The 18,710-nt window shown below is 37.6% G+C and overlaps 2 protein-coding genes across 2 annotated transcripts in view; one reads left to right on the forward strand and one right to left on the reverse strand.

Moving 5' to 3' along the window:
* The first annotated feature begins 1,111 nt into the window (after positions 1 to 1,111).
* Positions 1,112 to 14,381, forward strand: AFG2B (AFG2 AAA ATPase homolog B). The gene is made up of 9 exons (XM_072402417.1): positions 1,112 to 1,668; positions 3,253 to 4,320; positions 5,149 to 5,334; positions 5,630 to 5,788; positions 7,129 to 7,338; positions 7,463 to 7,684; positions 9,641 to 9,775; positions 11,297 to 11,422; positions 12,059 to 14,381. The coding sequence occupies exons 1-9, from the start codon at positions 1,606 to 1,608 to the stop codon at positions 12,200 to 12,202; spliced, it is 2,313 nt and encodes a 770-aa protein (XP_072258518.1). The 5' UTR covers positions 1,112 to 1,605; the 3' UTR covers positions 12,203 to 14,381.
* Positions 14,382 to 14,561: 180 nt separating this feature from the next.
* Positions 14,562 to 18,710, reverse strand: part of SLC30A4 (solute carrier family 30 member 4) — a gene marked incomplete in the record, with an annotated part of 10,196 nt that continues 6,047 nt past the window's right edge. The window contains 2 exon segments of the mRNA XM_072399102.1: positions 14,562 to 16,464; positions 17,554 to 17,688. Coding sequence (XP_072255203.1) covers positions 16,316 to 16,464; positions 17,554 to 17,688 — 284 coding nt within the window.

Here is an 18,710-nt window from a genome sequence, read left to right on the forward strand (position 1 = left end):
TTTTAACACATATATAAAAGTCAGTGTTCTCCCAGCCCATTTTAGCTGGGCGCACCCCCTGGCACAGTAACCACCCGGCTGGTTTTGGATGGTTACTGATAAGTTGGGTCACAATACAGGGGCTTTCATCCGCCTACAGCTTCTTTCCACCCAGCTTGAAAAACATTCTGGATTGAACACTGAAAGTAACAAATCTTCCCCTTATTTTTAGTGTTCCATCGAACCTCTTGCACCACACCCTCTAAAACAGAGGGGAGAAGAAGAGGGCTTGTATTTGGCTTTTCTCTCTGGGACTAAATACCGTCGTAAGAGCTCTTTGTAATATGCTTCAACCAGCGAGGAATTAAAGGACACTTTCGACAGGGAATGGGCTAACTCACTCCACTCCTCCAACTCCCAAGTCTTACCCAGATCTGCTTCCCACGCACGCACGTAGGAGAGTTTTGCAACCAGAGCCAATATGGCTCCATAAATAAAAGAGATTTGGCCCTTGGTGTCTGCTAAAGGATCTGCACGAGCTCTCAAATGTTGTAGAGCAGAAAGGAGGGACACCTAATCTGAGTTTGGAAGAGATGATTTCAACTGCCTATATCTGAAATACTCACTTCCCAGGAGCTCCCTTTTACTGCATAAGTATTGAAAATTAGCATTCCTCTTACATCTATTGTATCTCGTAATTGTAGGAAACCTTTTTCAATCCACCATCTAAATGTAAGAATATTTTCGTTTTACTTTCTTTCCTTTAAAGCGTACCTAAACTCAGAATTTTCACTTACCTAAAAGGGTAGAGAACCTAAAAATTCAGTTTTTTTTTTAGTTGCAACACAACTTAAAAAAAAAAAAGAAAAAAAAGGAAGCAGCACTGCTCCCTAATTCTTGGCCGCCTAGGCGGTCGAGAATGAATGGGAGCGCAAAGCCTCCCAGGATACCTACGTCATGCATCCCGGGAAGCTCTTGGGCGCTCCTTCTGCACGTACCCGGAGAAGGAGACTTTTTGCTCAAAGAGAAAAATTTGCCGATCTCACGCATGCGCAATGAGATCGGCAAAATTTTTTATTCTACGCGCCTGGGTCGGCTGACGTAGGATTAAGAACTCAGAAGAGAAGACAAAGATGGCAGCGCCCGGAGCGCCGGCTCCAGGACAGATGCTGACGAAGACCCGATGCCGGACACTCCTGGAGTGATGGTACTGCCCTGGGAGGTTGAAGTTAAGTGTGTTTTTATTTTTTTATTTTTAAGTATAGTTCCTCTTGAATTCTCATTGCATGCAGCACTTTGTATTCTTGCACACATGGAGCCAGCACACAGAATAATTCAATATAGCTGAAGTGAGCGCAGTGCGGCTGCCACCTGCTGGTCAAATAGAAGCGTTACAATTATCAAGCTTTTTATAAGGAAGAACTAAAACATCGGTGGCTGTAAACAAAGCTGCCAAAACACAACCCCATGCTTCATGTTTGCATCAATAGACCAGATGATTTGTTGTTCTACAGCTGTGAGAGTAAAAGAACAGCATCCTAACAACTCTATGTTAGCTTACTACTCTCAGGTGATTGGCTGAGCGAGCCTCCATTGGATCAGAAGCCTGAAACTACATCTCCCAGCATGCAGCGGGGTCACGTGTCATTGACCCAGGAAGTTGTTGCTGGAGGAACACATGTGTGTATGGTATGTTATTGCTGGGATAAATGTGATTGTACTTCCTTCTAGACTTTTTTATGCTTTATATAGATTTATACTGACCTCAGCTTCATGCACTGTGCTCAGGTTAGTTATTGTTGTGTTTAATATTATGAGGTTCCCATATTTGTAGCAAGAACACAGTGGCTGGATTACAGGCTCAGCTCTGAAACCTAAAGTACAGCTCTAACCCAAACCTTATTTTATAATTATGACAGGAGGAATTAATACTTTAGAAAGAAAATTTCCATAGGGGCTCATACTTGTATTACTAGGGTCCCCAAATCAAATCTCAACCAGGGATCTTTCTTGGATTTGTCTGGGTACTCCAGTCTCTTCCCACAACTCAAAAACATACCAGTAGGTTAATCAATCCCCCGTAATTATTATCAAGCTCTTTAAAATGGATCTAATCCAAAATTGCAGCCAATGTCCCTTCTGCAATAAATCATACTTCCCCTCCTGTTCGTAATCCTTTCTAAAATGCACAGCTCGGTGTACAATGCTGGGCAACCGGCATATCCTTGCCGAGACTCTGAAAGTGAATTAACACTTTCTGTTGTTCCGCCCTGGCCAACAAAGATGGCCAAAGATCCGGAACCCAGAAGAAGACTGGGTAAAGATGGCAGCAGCCATGATGGAGCGAAGACAGCTGAGTTAAATTTAAAAATTGCGTTCAGGCAGGTATGTTTATTTTATTGCAAAAAAGACATGGCCTGTCCCTTTTGCAGTAAACGACATTCTTGCTCACATTTTTTTAAATTTTGATTTTCATTTTACTGATTTACAGATTGGCAGGTAATCCCACAGCCTCCTGGGATACCTAGGTCGAAGCGCCCATTCTTGTTCTGATTGGGCACCTCAGTGGGTATTCCACAAATGTAAATGACTAACCGCTCTGTTTTGCACATGTGCAGAAGGAGATTGGACACACAATTGCTCACATTTTTTTTCATTTTGAATTTTAGTTTCGCTTCAACTAAGGGACATTAGGTTATGCCCATGGTAGCAAAATACAATTGTGAGCTGCTCTAAGGAAAAGCTAGTGACATGATTATAGATTCTGTAAAGTGCTACAGTGACCATGCTATATACATGGATAATGATAAATATTGCTACCCATTATTTGACAGTGATGTTACCTACCTTTCTGACCTGGTAGAAAAATACTCCCCTAGCCGCACCCTTCGCTCCTCCAATGACCTACTACTGACTTCCTCACTCATAACCTTATCACACGCACACCTCCAGGACTTTTCTAGAGCCTTCCGGACTCTCTGGAACAGTTTTCCTTGCCCTACTCGCTCCTACTCTCAAAACCCATTTTTTTTAAACTTACCTACCTGTCTTATTCTGTCTCACTACTTTCCCCCACTTCATATCCCCTTCCTATTGTGTGATACTTCCCCCACCTCCTAGATTGTATGCTCTTCTGGGCAGGGTCCTCTCCTCCTGTGTCACTGTCTGTCATTTGCTACCCCTATTTAATGTTCAGCGCTGTGTAATATGTTGGCGCTATATAATATTATAATATATCCTGTTTCATAATAAAATAATGTTATTTTGTTACAGATGGACTTGGGGCTTAAGCTGTTACCTCTAGATCATGAAGACCATGGAACCCAGCGATGTAGATTGGGACCCAAAGCTATGTCTCATCTGGGAGCTAAAATCGGTTTCCCAATCCTGATATCATTACCAAGTGGCAGCTGTCTGTGCACAACTTGGCCAAGAAAAGACCTTTCTGACGGCTTTCTCCAAATTGACACCATGTGTTCTACATTGCCTAATTCCACATTAGACTGCACAAGTTCGGGTGTTTGTTTAAGTTCTTTAAAAGTTTTAAACCCGATTAAGTTAAAAAAGGTGACTGTGAAAGTGGTACTGAGGAATTTGGAAGTAAAATTAGCTATTTCACCAGCGATGCTCCATGATGTAGTAAGAGACGTGCTCAGAAATGTGTATGTATTACCTGGTTATGTGGTAAAAATGACCAATGACTGTCCAGTTGGTATTGTGGATATAATAGACATGGACCCGGTAACTGATGGTGCCGGCTTAATAACTGCAAAAACAAGTGTGAACATTAAAGAAACCATAACGCTGGAGTGGTACAAGCACACAGTGGACAATGCTCCTCAGTACAAAATTGCAGGAATGGATGAAGTATTTGTCTCTCTCTGTGAGATCATCAAGTTTCCTTTCCAGTATCAAAATACTTTAACTAAACTAGGTTTAACCTGTCCCAAAGGTCTTCTCTTAGTTGGTCCTCCTGGAGTTGGAAAAACTCTTCTCGTAAAAGCTGTTGCGAGTCAAGTTGGTGCTTATCTAATTAGCCTGAATGGCCCGGCGATTCATGGGTCAAGACCTGGAGAGAGTGAGGAAAATTTAAGAAAGCATTTTGAGAGAGCCAGAGACATTTCTCGTGGAGGTCCGTGCATCCTATTTATTGATGAGATTGAGTCTCTGTGTCCTAAACGTGGAAGCTCAAGTAATGCCCCAGAAAACCGCATAGTTGCTCAGCTTCTGACACTTATGGATGGGATTCACAGTGATAACAAAATGGTTATTGTTGCTGCCTCCAACCGTCCCGATGCCATAGATTCTGCACTGAGACGACCAGGGAGATTCGACAGGGAGGTAAAAATGTTAATTATGATATAACCAGTGATAATCCAAGGACTTGTTCATATAGCTTTCATCTTGTAGATGTTAGTATGAAAAGCCACGTGTACTTCAAGATTTAAAAGAAAATGTACATTAAAAGCATAGGAGTGCAGCAAGTTGTTAAACAACTTTTTAAAATCTTTCAGTGACCTTCTGTAAGTTTTCTTGCAACCTTTAAAGGTAAATTCAACTTGAGTTTGCATGTTAAGATGAATCTGTATGGGAGTGTCACTTTAAACAAGCTGTCATTAGGTAGGACTGACCTGGTAGTGAATCAGGTAGCCTTAGGTAATGCTGAAATGACCAGTAAGCCTATTAAAGCCTTCTATCAATTCTGGATTACATTTAGCTACCTACTTTCCTTACAAATTTACTTTTACAAAGGCTGGGAAAATAAGGGGATCTTATCCAGGATATGGTCACCTATGTTCAAAAGCTGTTGAGAAAATCATTTCTGTGCTTAACACAATGATAAAAGAAAATTAGCTGTCTGCATTCCATAGAGAAAATTGTTGATGAAATCACTTAATCCAATGTAAAATATGTAATAAAAACTAAAAGAACAAAACTCTCCCCCTTCCTCATTATTATGGTAAACACATTAAACTTCAGCTTTAAAATTGGGGAATAGTACACTGGCAGAATTTCATTCTCTGCAGTTGACTTTAAAGAAAAGGTTTTGTGCTGCAAGATTCTGTTTTCATATCAAATCTCATTTTTTGGCATAACATATTTTTATTTTTAATGAATACTTTTAGCCTAATAAGAAAGAATTGTAAATAATCTTTTTCTTTTCTGCAGGTTATTATTGGAACTCCCACACTCGGTCAGAGACGAGCCATTCTTGAAGTACTTATATCCAGTATGCCTGTCAGTAGTGATGTGGATGTTGGGGTCCTGGCTGACATGACTGTGGGTTATGTAGGGGCTGATCTCACCGCACTGTGCCGTGAAGCTGCAATGCAAGCTGTATTCCAGGTACACCAGGTAAGAGAAATGGCTTCAAGGACTTTTGGCCAGGTATAACTTGTTTTAGCAGAGTTGCTACATAAAGTACAACTATCATTGTTCAATTTATGTGTAAAGTCACACACACAAAACATATATATATATATATATATATATATATATTTTTTTTTTTTATTTAATTAATTTTTCCCCCTTAAAAAATTTGCATATGTGCTGTGCAAGACTGAGTGAGGCTTGAGTTCAGCTTAAAAAAATTGCTTGCTTTGACTAATAAAGAAACTATTTTATTTATGATATTCCTGTTTAATTTCAGGACAATTCCGACAATCAAGTCACTAGGACACATTTTTATGAAGCCATTAAAAAGATCCGACCTTCCACTGCCCGTAGTGCAATCGGACAAGTGGAGTTTAAGCCTATCCACTGGGAACAGATTGGTGGCCTGGAAGATGTTAAACGCTTACTTAAACAGGTAAAGAAGCTATGTACAGGGATTCTTAACATCTGCAGCAAATCTTACAAATATTGTTACAGTACTACTGTTTTTTCGGATTAGAAACAAAAGACCTTTTCTTCCAAAATTTAGGAATTGAGTTTTTTTTACAAACTTTATATGTTGGTATAAAATCCAGACATTAAAGCAGATGGGATGGTCTAATTATAGCATACAAGTTTAATAAATATAAGGAATACCTACATAAACTGTACATCAATTACTTTCTTATAAAAAGTATCCGAACCTTCTACACTGAGGGTACGATGTAGTATGAGTGTGTATATGTAGTACTACATAAAATACTTGTAAGTCAGTACTTTGTAGGGCCACCCGTTGCTGCAATTAAAGCTGTAAGTCTCCTGGGTATGTCTCCAATAGCTTACCACATCCAGCCATTGAAATTTTTACCCATTCTTCCACGCAAAACTGCCCCAATTTCTGCAGTACTACCTATGTGTCTCCAGGTTACATGAGTTGAATTGGTGCATAGCAGTTATCTAGTAATGCCACAGATTTCCAATTCAATTTAGATTTGGGCCTTGTTGATGCCATTCCAAGACATTATATATATATATATATATATATATATATATATATATTTATATATATATAGCAAAAGATACATTTACTAAAGCATTAATACTCAATGAATAAAAGGTATTTGTACATGTAATGGGGTATACAGGCTGTAGAGGTTAACAGTAAAAAAAACTTACAAAATATTCAGTAATTTTCAATCACATCAAAAGTTACCAGGGACCTTTTAAAATCACTCTCATAATATACCAAGATGTTTATTCAAAAGATTGTATTATTACAATAATAGTAAGTATCTTTAAATGACTCACAAATATCAAAAACCTTACTGACTCGGGCATCTTTGTCTAATGAGACCTCAATCCAAGCTATATTAAATACCAGCAACAAAAAGTCCTAAGTTGGGTCTGAATCCAGCCATGTATGCAAAATTGCTGTATTTGCAGCTAGTAGGATAATAAATAACAAGTTTCAACTTCCTCAAGTAATTCAAGCTCCATGCAAGCTAATAAAGCCCACAGTTACTCATTTTGGGGGTCCAACACAATGTAAATGATTTCCTTTGAACTACTACAGTGTAGCTTTAGCAGTTTATTTAGAGTCATTGCACCGCTGGAAGGAGAACTTTTATCCCACTCTCAGATCTCTGGCAGACAGAAACAAGCTTTCCTCAATCATTGTCCTGAATTTATTGCCATTCAAGAGACTGGCAGCTTCTGTACAGAATAATTCATTTAATGGACACTATTTTCTTTTTTCTTTTTCATTACTTTGTCTAGTGCATTGAGTGGCCTATGAAGTATCCTGAAGCTTTTCTGAGAATGGGTCTCACTCTACCAAAAGGAGTTCTGCTCTATGGCCCCCCTGGATGTGCTAAAACCACGCTAGTGAAAGCTTTGGCGACAAGCTGCCATTGTGCCTTTTTCTCAGTCAGTGGTGCTGATCTCTTCTCACCATATGTAGGCGACTCAGAAAAGACTTTAGCACAGGTAAATATTACATGGCACAGGTTTAAGGTTTACAGGTTTTTTTTTTTTCTTCTAAAGTTTTGAGAAAGTTATTTTGTTTCCAGTTTTTCATACATTTATATGGTGGTTCTCTTTATCTCTGCAGCTTTTCAGACAGGCAAGAGCAAGCACACCGGCAATTGTTTTTCTTGATGAGATTGATGCTATAGTAGGGTGTCGGTCAGAAGGCAAGACAGGTTCTGGTGTTCAGGAGAGAATCCTTTCTGTTCTCTTGAATGAACTAGACGGCGTTGGGCTGAAAACTACAGAACGCAGAGGGAAACAGAAACTTTTGGAGGGCAGTGATAATAACTGCCATAATGAACCTGTAAGTTTTCCGGTCAGTTTGATTAGAAACATGAAAGATCACAAAAACTTGAAAAAAAAGTTTGTTGGTTTAAAATAATATTTTGTATCGATTTTCCTTCTGTTCTGAAATAGGTAGATGTGATTATCAGTACAGAGAGCAGAAATGGCATTTTACATTGACAGCTATACCATTGCAAATCAATCATTGATTTGTGGAAGTACTTTTCCAGCAGGCTGTGAAATGATCTGTAGTGTACACAGTTGCACGTCGGAATAGAGAAGAAGTCATGATGTGCTACGACATACTAAAATATCAATAGGAAAAGAATCAATATTCAAAGAAAATTGTACTTATCATACACAAATCAGAACAGCGTGTCTGTGTTATGTAGAGAGGAAAATAAAATAATCATTATTTCCAAATAGTAGGTAAAGGATATCATAAATAAAAAAATCTAATGTTCTGTTTAAAACATTTGACTGTGGCCAAGGAAGCTGAGGGTTCATTACCGCTTCCTGGGCTGCCTTTAAAGCACGCCTGTACGCTAAAATTAAATGTTTTAATCAAAGTAAAAAGCCTTTAATGGTGGGTAATCTTCCAGTTCCATGTCTTTTTAACAGCAGTGATTGGCAATATGTCAGTTAAGGTTACCATTGATCCAGGTCATTATATACCTAGTAGTAGTTAGTCACATTCAACTGGACATGTTCTTGTAATGTTGAAGATGTTTTATAGCCTTCCAGGCTACTTCATGTACTCTGAACAACTTGGAAGGCTACAAAACATCTTCAACATGACCAGCAGAAGTCCAGTTGAAGGTGGCTAACTATTACTAGAATTAGCAGTGATTTAATCCCCTGTGTTCTGAATGTCAGATCCACTGCTCTGTTAGCAGACCCCTAGTCCTGTTCACCTGGCTGTTCTGATCATCATATAGCCATCTAAGCTTGAAGCAAGGTGACCCTTTATGTCTTGCACAGGTGAATATATATTAGATATTGGTGCCCTGGATGTTCTTATGTATATTTCTGCAGCCTTCCTGTCTCTGGGCATGTTTCCTCCAAATCCCTTGAAAGCACAGCCTTCAATCCGAAGACTGATAATGAAAAGAATTACCATGTTAGTTAGGAAGCTTGTGTCATGTGGGTAGTGAGGGAACCTTTTCAGGAGTCCGAATGGCTAAAGGTGGGAAAAGCTGCATCTGTGGCATGTCACTAGTTTAGTGGAGCAAGAAGGGAAAATCACTTATGGCGGATGCTAGACAGGGAATACATAATAGAGGTAGACAACCCTCTCCCCTCCATCATGGTTTTAAACATGGACCCATTTGTATGTAAATAAATCTAGGTCCACCTAAAGCCCGATGTGGGGGGGGGGCGTGGGTGTTCTGTTGTCCCAACAGACATCTTGTTCTTTGGGTACAATGCTTCTCCTCCAGTGGAGCGAGTAAGCATTGTCACCTTAGTCCAGAGAGTGTGTTAGTGGTAGGATCATCATGATAAAATAAAGGTAATACATTCTGATGCAGACATCACATATAAAGTTGTGTGAAAAGATATTTTTTTTAGGTTCAGATGTATTTTAGGCTTGTCATTGTCTAGTGAGTATCCATACTTGGCTGTATTCATATAAACAAACTGCATTGAAGCTGTATACAAAGACTTTGTGCAGTCTGCCTGTATGATAAAGGTCAAAGCAAGTAATGATCAAACCAAACAATGGTGTTAACTTGATAATTGTCAGAAAAACCTGTGCACAGAACTGCATAAGTATTGTAAAATGCAGAGCAGTGATTCATAACCTGAACGTCAGCATAAGGAAAATATAATTAAAGGGCAGAGCCTGCTTTTTAAAATAGAAATCTACCAGGAAGCAATGTTTGTTGGATAATATTAGTTAATAATTTATTACAGAATTACCTCAATTAAACATTCTCATCACTTGAAATGTTATTTTAAAATGTTCCACACCCAGGTGGAGTTCCAGGAGGTAATAAACAAATCAGTAATGATCGTAGCAGCTACAAACAGGCCGGATGTTCTGGATGATGCTTTACTGCGACCTGGCAGACTGGATAAACTGCTTTATATTCCACCACCAGATGAAAAGGTAATTATCAGCCAAAGCATTGCTGCTCAGCTCTGGACCTCAAGGCCCTGTATCAGTACCCAATTTGCAAATGGTAGATTCATGACATGTATAAACCAATATCCCTTGTCACTGGAAAAACAGCAGTGTGGGTACCATTGTGGTAATTTCCTTTTTCTTCCAGAAACACAACAATAAGCCTTGAAAAATACAGACTATCTATGTATCTTATGTCTCTTGAAAAAAAAAAAAAAAAAAAACTCAAATTGGTATATTTATAAATTATTCCCATCAATTCGGCTGCATGTTCGCTGCCAAAAATCATTCTACATTTCTCATTTGAATGCCTGTTAAAACAATAGCTCATTCTTCCACCTTGTGGCCAGTTGTCATAAGTCACAATAGTAATTTCTATGTATTCTGATAATTGAATGAATTTAGGTAACATTTATGGGGGGATAATTTATAAATATAGGTATGTGACGGGCAGGGTTGACACAAAGAAAACCCCAATATTTCAAGCAACTGAAAAGCCTGAATTCACCAACTCACTGGGGAGACCTTCAGGATTTTGGCTTTCCAACTGAATAACAAAGTTTTGATCCAGAAAACCATTTTTTTTTAGGAAACTATGCTAAAATAATTGTGGCATTGTATTATAGATTATCTGGGTAACCTTGTCTTTTGTCCATCCTCCTGTAGGTGGCAGCATAACACATGGTAGAGCCAACACATTATTACATTCTTAAACAGTGATTGTCCACAAATGGTTATTTTTTCTCAATAGCTAAAAATTCAGATCAACATATTTATCCTTTGGCCTGCCTTAGATGAAAAAAAAAACTAAAGTCTTGCTGCATCTTCATTGAAAATTCCCCTGTAAACGTACCCTTTACCTACATTTATTCTTTCATAGCTAGAAAATGTATTTGTAGACTTGTATATAGCGTCCAGTATTTCTTTGCAGATCTAACACTTTGTCACTATTGTGAACTCCTTGTCAATGCCTACATGGCCTGAAGGTTGCACGTTCCTACCAGTCTGCATGAATTCCTGTTAAATCCCAATAAAGTTCAACAATTTATAATATATATTTTTCATAAAAAGCTTAGTCCTCCCTTAAAGTGACTGCATATAGGAGAAATCTGGAAGAATGCCATGTTTCTGCTGCAGGCAGGATGGAGTGTTTCCTTAGTTGCTAACCCACTGTGTGGTATGGGCGCCCTTAATATGGAAACATTTATCTGATGCTAGGTCTGCTTACCATAACCATATGATCCATTAGGCTGATGGGAATTCAGTAATTCTTAACTATATTTAGCTCCCTGTCATTCAAATACTTTAGCATTTAAATTGATGTGACTACAACTTGAAAATGGCTGATATCAATCTGTAATTATAATGGTGTACAACTTAGTAAGGTATCAAAAGATAAAAGCATTTAACAGGGTGGAAACAAAAAAAATAATTTTTTTCTGTTTTTTTATTGCATTACTTTTGATTTGTTTGTATTTTGTTCATGGTTTTGCTCTCATGTGACAGGCTCGGCTCTGTATCCTGAAAATCTGCACTAACAATATGCCGTTACATCATGATGTGTGCCTCGAAAGTCTGGCAGCTGACACTACATTTTACTCTGGTGCTGATCTTCACAATCTGTGTAAAGAGGTGAGAATCATTTCAGTCTTGCAGTCATTCTTTAGGTCAGTAGATGTTTGTCTACCATGTGCTGCAATAGCGCCCATGCATTACCCAAAGAAATGGGTTAGTACTATATTTTGTAAAGCAGCATTTTACAATCTACTGTGCATTTATAATGGCACTGTTTACATTGCATGCCTGCGGCCAAAGAGCATTGGGGTGCCATTCAGAATAAATGTCATCCCATCACACCGATGCCTGTAGTATATATGCATTACAAAAAAAATTATTCCAGTGAAAACAGGGTTAGTACCTTTACCAGGCTTTTTATAACATCTGTATCCCAGTTGAGTTTTGCTTAAATTCTTGTTCTATTATCATTATTATCATCACACAGTATTTATATAGCGCCAACATATTACACAATGTTGTACAAAGTCCATAGTCATTTCACTATTTGTCACAATCTAATGTCCCTACCTCAATTAACGTAACTTCATGTTTTTGGAATGTTCTAGAGATTGTGTGTCAAAGAAGTTGTTTAACATGTAAAACAAATAACTTGAGAAAGGCTTTACAATATAATGTTATTGATCTTTATAAAGATGCAAGCGTGTTATTCGGATATGTTCATGATTTTTTTTTTTTTTTGTTTTTCTGTAGGCTGCCCTAGTTGCTTTACAAGAAAGTGAACTACAGGCTACCTGTGTAAAACAGGAGCATTTCCAGAAAGCTTTGGCATCTGTACCACCATCTTTGAAGGCCAGAGACCTTTTATCCTATAAAAAATTACAGGGATATACATAGATAATAAAACTAAACTATACCCCAGTAACGTGGTGTGTACAAGTTATCCTGTGAGCTCCGACATCTTCTCCAGGTCTTCTTTCTGGTTTGGGATCTTTGGACATGTCCGGGTAATGTAACTCCCAGGCATGCATACCAGAGTTTATTCATCCCAGGGCTAGGCAGGTGCCAGGATTGCATGCTGATCTGCATATGCTGTCAGGAATATTCCAGCAGACAGCTAAGAATCTTGTTCTGCAGAAAAGCCAATTGCTCCGTAATAAAGGCTTAACTGTTCTTCAAATTCTAATTTTAATGTAAAGTTCCACGTTATGCATTTTTTTTAACAAATGTATATGTCTACTTTAACCCATTTGTATAGAATGCATGTTTGCCTTCATATGACTATTAAGTCTAAACCCATAAAGTGATATAAAAAAAACAATGTTGCAGCTGGGCTACATTACAAAAGTGTTTTTTTTTTATCCAGGATACTATAAAAAGGACTTTTACCTCCCTTATCCCTTAATTGTCCCTTTTCTCCTAGGTGCTTCATATGGTGGTAACAGACTCTGATGTCATTCCCTGCAATGCAGAACAAACGGTCTATCATTGTAGGAATGGCAAGGATCTGCTTACAACCTGGAACATCAGAGGGATGATGAGAGCATTGGTTGCCAAGAGAGTGAGGGATAACGTTTGTAAAAACTGCTTTTTATTGGTACTGTAAGCAAACATGAGCATTTAACACATTCAGGGTGGGAGAACAAGGTTACATTTTATTTATTTCTTAAGCAGGCTTTTAATTTAGGGATTGCTTCACCAAATTACATTCTCAGTGTTACATTGCATACCCATCTTGTAAAGTAAATGAAGTATGTAAATATGTTACCAATATAATATTTTGGTGTACACACTCCAGTACATTTAGGCTTTAAACGATACCAGTTTTAGTAGAGCCAATTCATAGTGGATTTCCCAGTATGTTAACCATGTCATGCATTGGGGTTGTTTTACTAAGAGGATATACAGTGTTCAACCCAGGCATTTTTTTAAGCAGGGTGTGAGGAAATTGTAGCTGTATGGCAGCCCTCGTATTGTGACCCAACTCATCAGTAACCACCCAAAAAAAAAAACAGGTAGTTACTGAAAAGTGCCGGGTGGTGCACCCTGTTAAAAGGGGCTGGGGAGAACACTGGGGTTATAGGCTGTTCTTATAGTCAAGTGAATTATCACCTGGCTTAGTGAAAGAGCAGAAGCTTTGGCATCTTGAACCATTCAATCACGTGCAAGCAAAATATTTTCTTACAAATATTTTTTACAAAGTGAATTTTTACCACATTTATTTGTCTAAATGCAAGTTCCCTTACAAGATGATTATTTGCATTTGTAAATGAACTGCCTAGTCCCCTTTTTAAGGAGTGGACTTAGCAATAGGTTACTGAGTCACAAAGATATCTGAAGGCAGTAATATAATGAAAAGGAAGCAGCCACTATACATTTTAAACATACTGAAATGTGAGCAGCCCCATGTTAATATGTTCCTGGGGAAATGCATGTTAAGGAATGGACAAGTGTGTTGTATTTGTGAGTTTTAAAGTATTACATGTTTGCACAAGAAGGCAATGCAAACATGTCATGGGTGTCCATCCTATCGGTCATGGGTGTCCATCCTTGGATAGGTGAATACACTATCCACAAAGTCCTCAGGGCTTTTTGTTTGCATTAAATATTGCTTCTCTGCCAGTACAAGTCTAAAATACAGAACTGTTTTTCATTTGTCAGTGAATTTTGAATAATAGGTTTCAAACTGATATCAAAAGCCGTATTTGCCTATCAACACAGAAAGCTAGTCAACACACCACCTTTAATTATCTTCTATTATTCCTTCTAAGCCACTGAGCAGTGTAATCTGCAATATAAGAATATTCATTGGACACTTATACCTACTTTGTATACATGGTGCAATTTGTATGCTGTAATGAAGTTCTATATCTGCAGATGTGTATATACATTTGTACTGTAATATCCATGAGAGCTTAGTTTTCTATAAAAGACTACTTTATAATTGTGGTCTGTACATGGTATCGAATAAAGAACCCTTGTAGTCATCAGGATTTATTATTTTTGAGACTGGAGCAGCAATTTCAATATGTTGCTTTTGCAAGTTTTATTGCAGTAATAAATTCTTGATAGTACACTTTACTATTTGAATAAATATTTTATTAAATGAATATTAATTTGGTCAGGAGCCTAAAAACACATTCTAACTCGTGAAGGGGAAAACCAAACAAACACGGGACAAATTCTACCTTGTGAAGGGGAAAACACGATGCATAGTCTATCTTTTGGTGATGGGGAAAACCAAACACAGGGCATATTCTATTTTTTGTGATAGGGAAAACAAAATATGGGGCATATTTTACCTTGTGAAGGGGAAAACACAGAGCATATTCTACCTTGTGATAGGGTAAACCAAACCCAGGGCCATATTCTACCCTTTGAAGGGGAAAAAACAGGGCATAGTCTAACTTGTGATGGGCTTTTTGCAAATGTAAAGTAATCAGAATTCTTCTCAGATTTGATCTGCTGGTTAATAAACATGACACGATGTATGCACTTTTCAATGATTATTTGCCAACATATCAGATCTATCCACATCCAATCAGAAACCTAAAAAATAGTTGCTAATAATCATTTGGTTACTGCATTACTTTTACATCAGATCGTGTTAATGGACTGGCAGTTAAATTCAGCCTGTGTAAAAGTCTTACATTTGGGAAACACAAAAAAGCTGATCTGCAGGCAGCCCTTTCCAACCAATGTAGTTATAGAGTTATTAAAAAATACAAAACTGTAAGAAGGTAAAGTATCTAAAGAAGTCTGTGGACCCCTTCCCAGCAAATGCTGAAGTGGAGAGCACTAGGAGCTATCAGGATCTGCTGTAGTGTTCATGCATTAGCTATAAATATACACACAGGAGAGAATGATCGCCTCATTAGTGTTCTGCTGCTCTTGGTTGGGATGCGTTACCATAGTACAGAGTACCTGACTGTGCTTTGCGGCTACATTTGCATAGGTCAAAGATGAATTCCTGCTGTGTTTGCAGATACAACAATGTATTTAGGAATTTTACTAAAATTCAGCTTTAAATGTTTATGAATACTACAGTGCCAACTTATGGCTTAACAGTTTAAACAAACCGAACACTCTTCAGTAATGAAAATACTACTGCATGTCAACACAGCAAATTGTATAATTCTAAAATTAAAAAGTAAACACTGGCCTAGCTATGCAAATTTTATATACAACATTGTTTCCTTAAATACCTATTGTTTGGAAGGCAAAACTGGGAGAATTTATACAGCACAAAAATCACTACCTAAATATATTATTAGGTTCGATAAATGGTGGTTATAGCACAAGAACCAGGTCACAGTATTAACCTGAGTGAATGTACCCTCATAAGTTATAAAGACAGCGCTAGCTGAAGGAGTCGCTGTACTGAAAAGTGGAAGAAGTTTGCTCTATTATCGCCCTGAGGCTCCATTGTAAACCTACTGTGTGTATGATAGCAGTAAAAATTTATGGAGACTGCTTTATCTGGATTGAAATGTAACTGAACTTTTAACCTTTGCACCAGAAAGCCAATAAAAGTGGAATTTGAAGGAGATAGTTTTATGAAGCATTGTAATTATCTGGTAGGAATGTGAAAAGCATCGACAGGGAATAGGTATCGTGTCGGCCAAAAAATAAATGCTGATACACCTGTTAAGAAGAAACATATTGTGTCCTATCAAAGATTCTTACAATATATAAACAATATAAACAATATATTCTGTAAAACAAGTCATTAGATATGATCACCAAAATAGTGTTCTTTGGATCCTCACTTTAGGGCTTCATTTCTCTACCCTAGATCTGAGGAATGTGCAAACTTGCTTAGAACTGTAAACAGCATTATAAAATTGTTAGTTCACAATGGTGCATTTCCTTTTTTCTGGCAGCAGTAAAGGCTCTTATTAAAAGTGTGCTTTAGAAGGCACCATCTCCTCTGCAGAAGGGGTTCAAGGTGAATGTATATATTGCTGTATTCTGCTCGGTCTGTGGTAAGGCTGCAGCAGTCCATAGGACTTAGGCACTGGAACAGTTAGCGCAAGCTGTGCTCTGTTCTTGCCTGTAACTTTGCAGCTGTATAAAGCACTTGTACATTCCATATGTGTTTAGTAGTATCTGCCTGGCCTTGTTTTGTACCTCCTCCCACTTTGATGAAGAACTAGGATCTAAAAGGAAAAAAAAAAAGTTTGAAAGTTAATTTTCAATATTATGTAAATTAGCTAAAATTATTGTGGAACTGAAAGTTCAAAATCTGGGATCAGGCAGAGCTTTTGTTGCAAAAAGGGTCAGGCTATGCATGCAAAGCTCCGCATAGGATGTGGCGATACCGAACTCGTCCCAGCTTCCCCTGTGGCTGCTTGGGACTGAGTTAATTTGTTAAAAAGATGTTGCATCATCCCAGCCTGGCCAATTAAGATGGCCAAAGAGCAGGAAGAAAAGAAAGAAGATTGCAGTGCCTAAGGTAAAACAAAGACATGTGCGTGCAATGAAACTGCAGTCAGGCAGCTAAGGTTATTTTTTGCAGATGGAACAAAGAATAAAGAACCTGATGCAATAAAGAACCTGCCGTATTGCAGTTTTTTTTTTGTTTTGTTTTTTTAATTAGCGTAAAAAAAAACAAAAAACAAAAAAAAACACATTATTATGATAGGAGAGAACTTGGACAAGGCTGACAACACCGCTTGTGATTCACGGTCGATAAAGATGAATACTGTCTTGGATACTTTTTATGTGCAACACTTAAAATCTCAGGGCAAACTTTTGACGGTCCACCAACATCTTGTAAGAAAGAAGTTGGTAAGTCCATGAAAGCTTGTCCTAAACTGTTGCAATAAAAAAAGGATCATGGACAGGACCCAAGTCTGTTGCAAAAGTGCAAAAAGTATTTTTTTTGCTTGCATTGTTTTTACAAAGATAGAACGTTGGGAATTCTGCATATACTGAAAAAAATGTACTGATTGTCTCTTCAGATGAAAACCTAAACAATGTCTAGTAAAAGGGAACACAAGTAAAAATAGATTTAAATGTGCACAATTTGTTCTTTGTTCTGTTACTTAAATTCAGTGCACATCAAGTTTCATTTCACAGGAACTTATAATATACCTAAGTCTACAACAGACTGAATGCAATCCACCAGCTATCATAGCTAGCTGACTGATCAGGGCTGCAAACACATTTAACATTCTCCATCATAGGATCCTTTCAGCCAAGCTTTTTGCTTTTTTTCATTGATTCACAAATAATCAACAACTTACTTAGCTGTAAAGTGATTATGGCAGTGGATTTTCCTGTGGTCAGTGACCAAACATTAAGGTCTTTTACGGAGTGCACATCCTCTATTTTCATCAGGTCACTCTTGATTTGATCCACATTTAGGTGTCTTGGAACTCCTGGAGTGAAGTCAAGAAGAATTTCATAAAATGGGACATACGAGTCTAAACATGTTTCACTTACACTGCTGACCTAAAAATTCAATGCTACTTATTTATAAGCGGACACTCCCCACAGAAGACTTGTACAATAGCTAGCTTGTGCAAGATGATTAATGCATTCCACAATCCCACAAAGTGAAAAACTGAAATTATTCCAGTTATATAACCTTGTAGTTATATAATGGCAGGTTATACCTTTTATCTCCAGAATATAACAAACCCTACAAATAATGAAAACTGGTCCAGACTGTAATCAGGCAAAGCTCTCCATGAACTGCACAGTCTGCAATAAAGACAGAACAGTACCTTCCTAATGGCCAGGGTAAAAGGGCAACTGCGATTTTGGCTCCTATTTTATGGACCAATCAATGTTCTTCAAATGCCCCCTCTATAGAATGAGCTAATATAAGCAGAATTTTCACTAAACCAAATTTGCAATCGTCTTGAGTGGATTACCTTGTAAAAGGTAATATTTAAATGGATTTTCAACTAGGCAGAAAAGTAAGTAGCTAGTGCACAGTTTTCCTCATAGTAAGTTCTACAAACATAATTTCAGAGGCACAACCAGTACTGAATATTATATCTCTAATAAGTGTAAGAAAATAATCAGTAAAAAACAAAATATCAGTAAATAGTATAACATAATTTCGACCAAAAACAATTAGTTTTAGTTAATTAAACAAGTTTTTTCTTATATTTAGTTGGGGCTGAATATATTACCATTTACCAATAGTATGGTATGCTTCTATGCACTGTACTGAACTTCTGAAAACATTTTATATGTGGCCATAAGCGTAGAGAAAAGAACATTTATATTTAAAGTGGAACTATTGTGTGTAGAAGAGTAAGGACAGGCGAGTGTAAAAAAAAAAAAAAATTATTATATTGCAATAAGGAAATCACCAGGTTTTTATGTGTTTAATTTAGTTCAGCTTTCAGCTGGCCACACAGACCAATTTTGGTTTATTATGTCAGAAGAC

The sequence above is a fragment of the Pyxicephalus adspersus genome, chromosome 2 (genome assembly GCF_032062135.1).
Source record: "Pyxicephalus adspersus chromosome 2, UCB_Pads_2.0, whole genome shotgun sequence".
NCBI classification, from domain to species: Eukaryota; Metazoa; Chordata; class Amphibia; order Anura; family Pyxicephalidae; genus Pyxicephalus; species Pyxicephalus adspersus.

Bases quoted from the DNA above. Each gene is read 5' to 3' on its own strand.
- AFG2B (XM_072402417.1), top strand. From the start codon at position 1,606: ATGCAGCGGGGTCACGTGTCATTGACCCAGGAAGTTGTTGCTGGAGGA. The intron at 5,335-5,629 runs GTAAGAGAAATG...GTTTAATTTCAG, and splicing joins CTGTATTCCAGGTACACCAG to GACAATTCCGACAATCAAGT. The intron at 11,423-12,058 runs GTGAGAATCATT...GTTTTTCTGTAG, and splicing joins TTCACAATCTGTGTAAAGAG to GCTGCCCTAGTTGCTTTACA.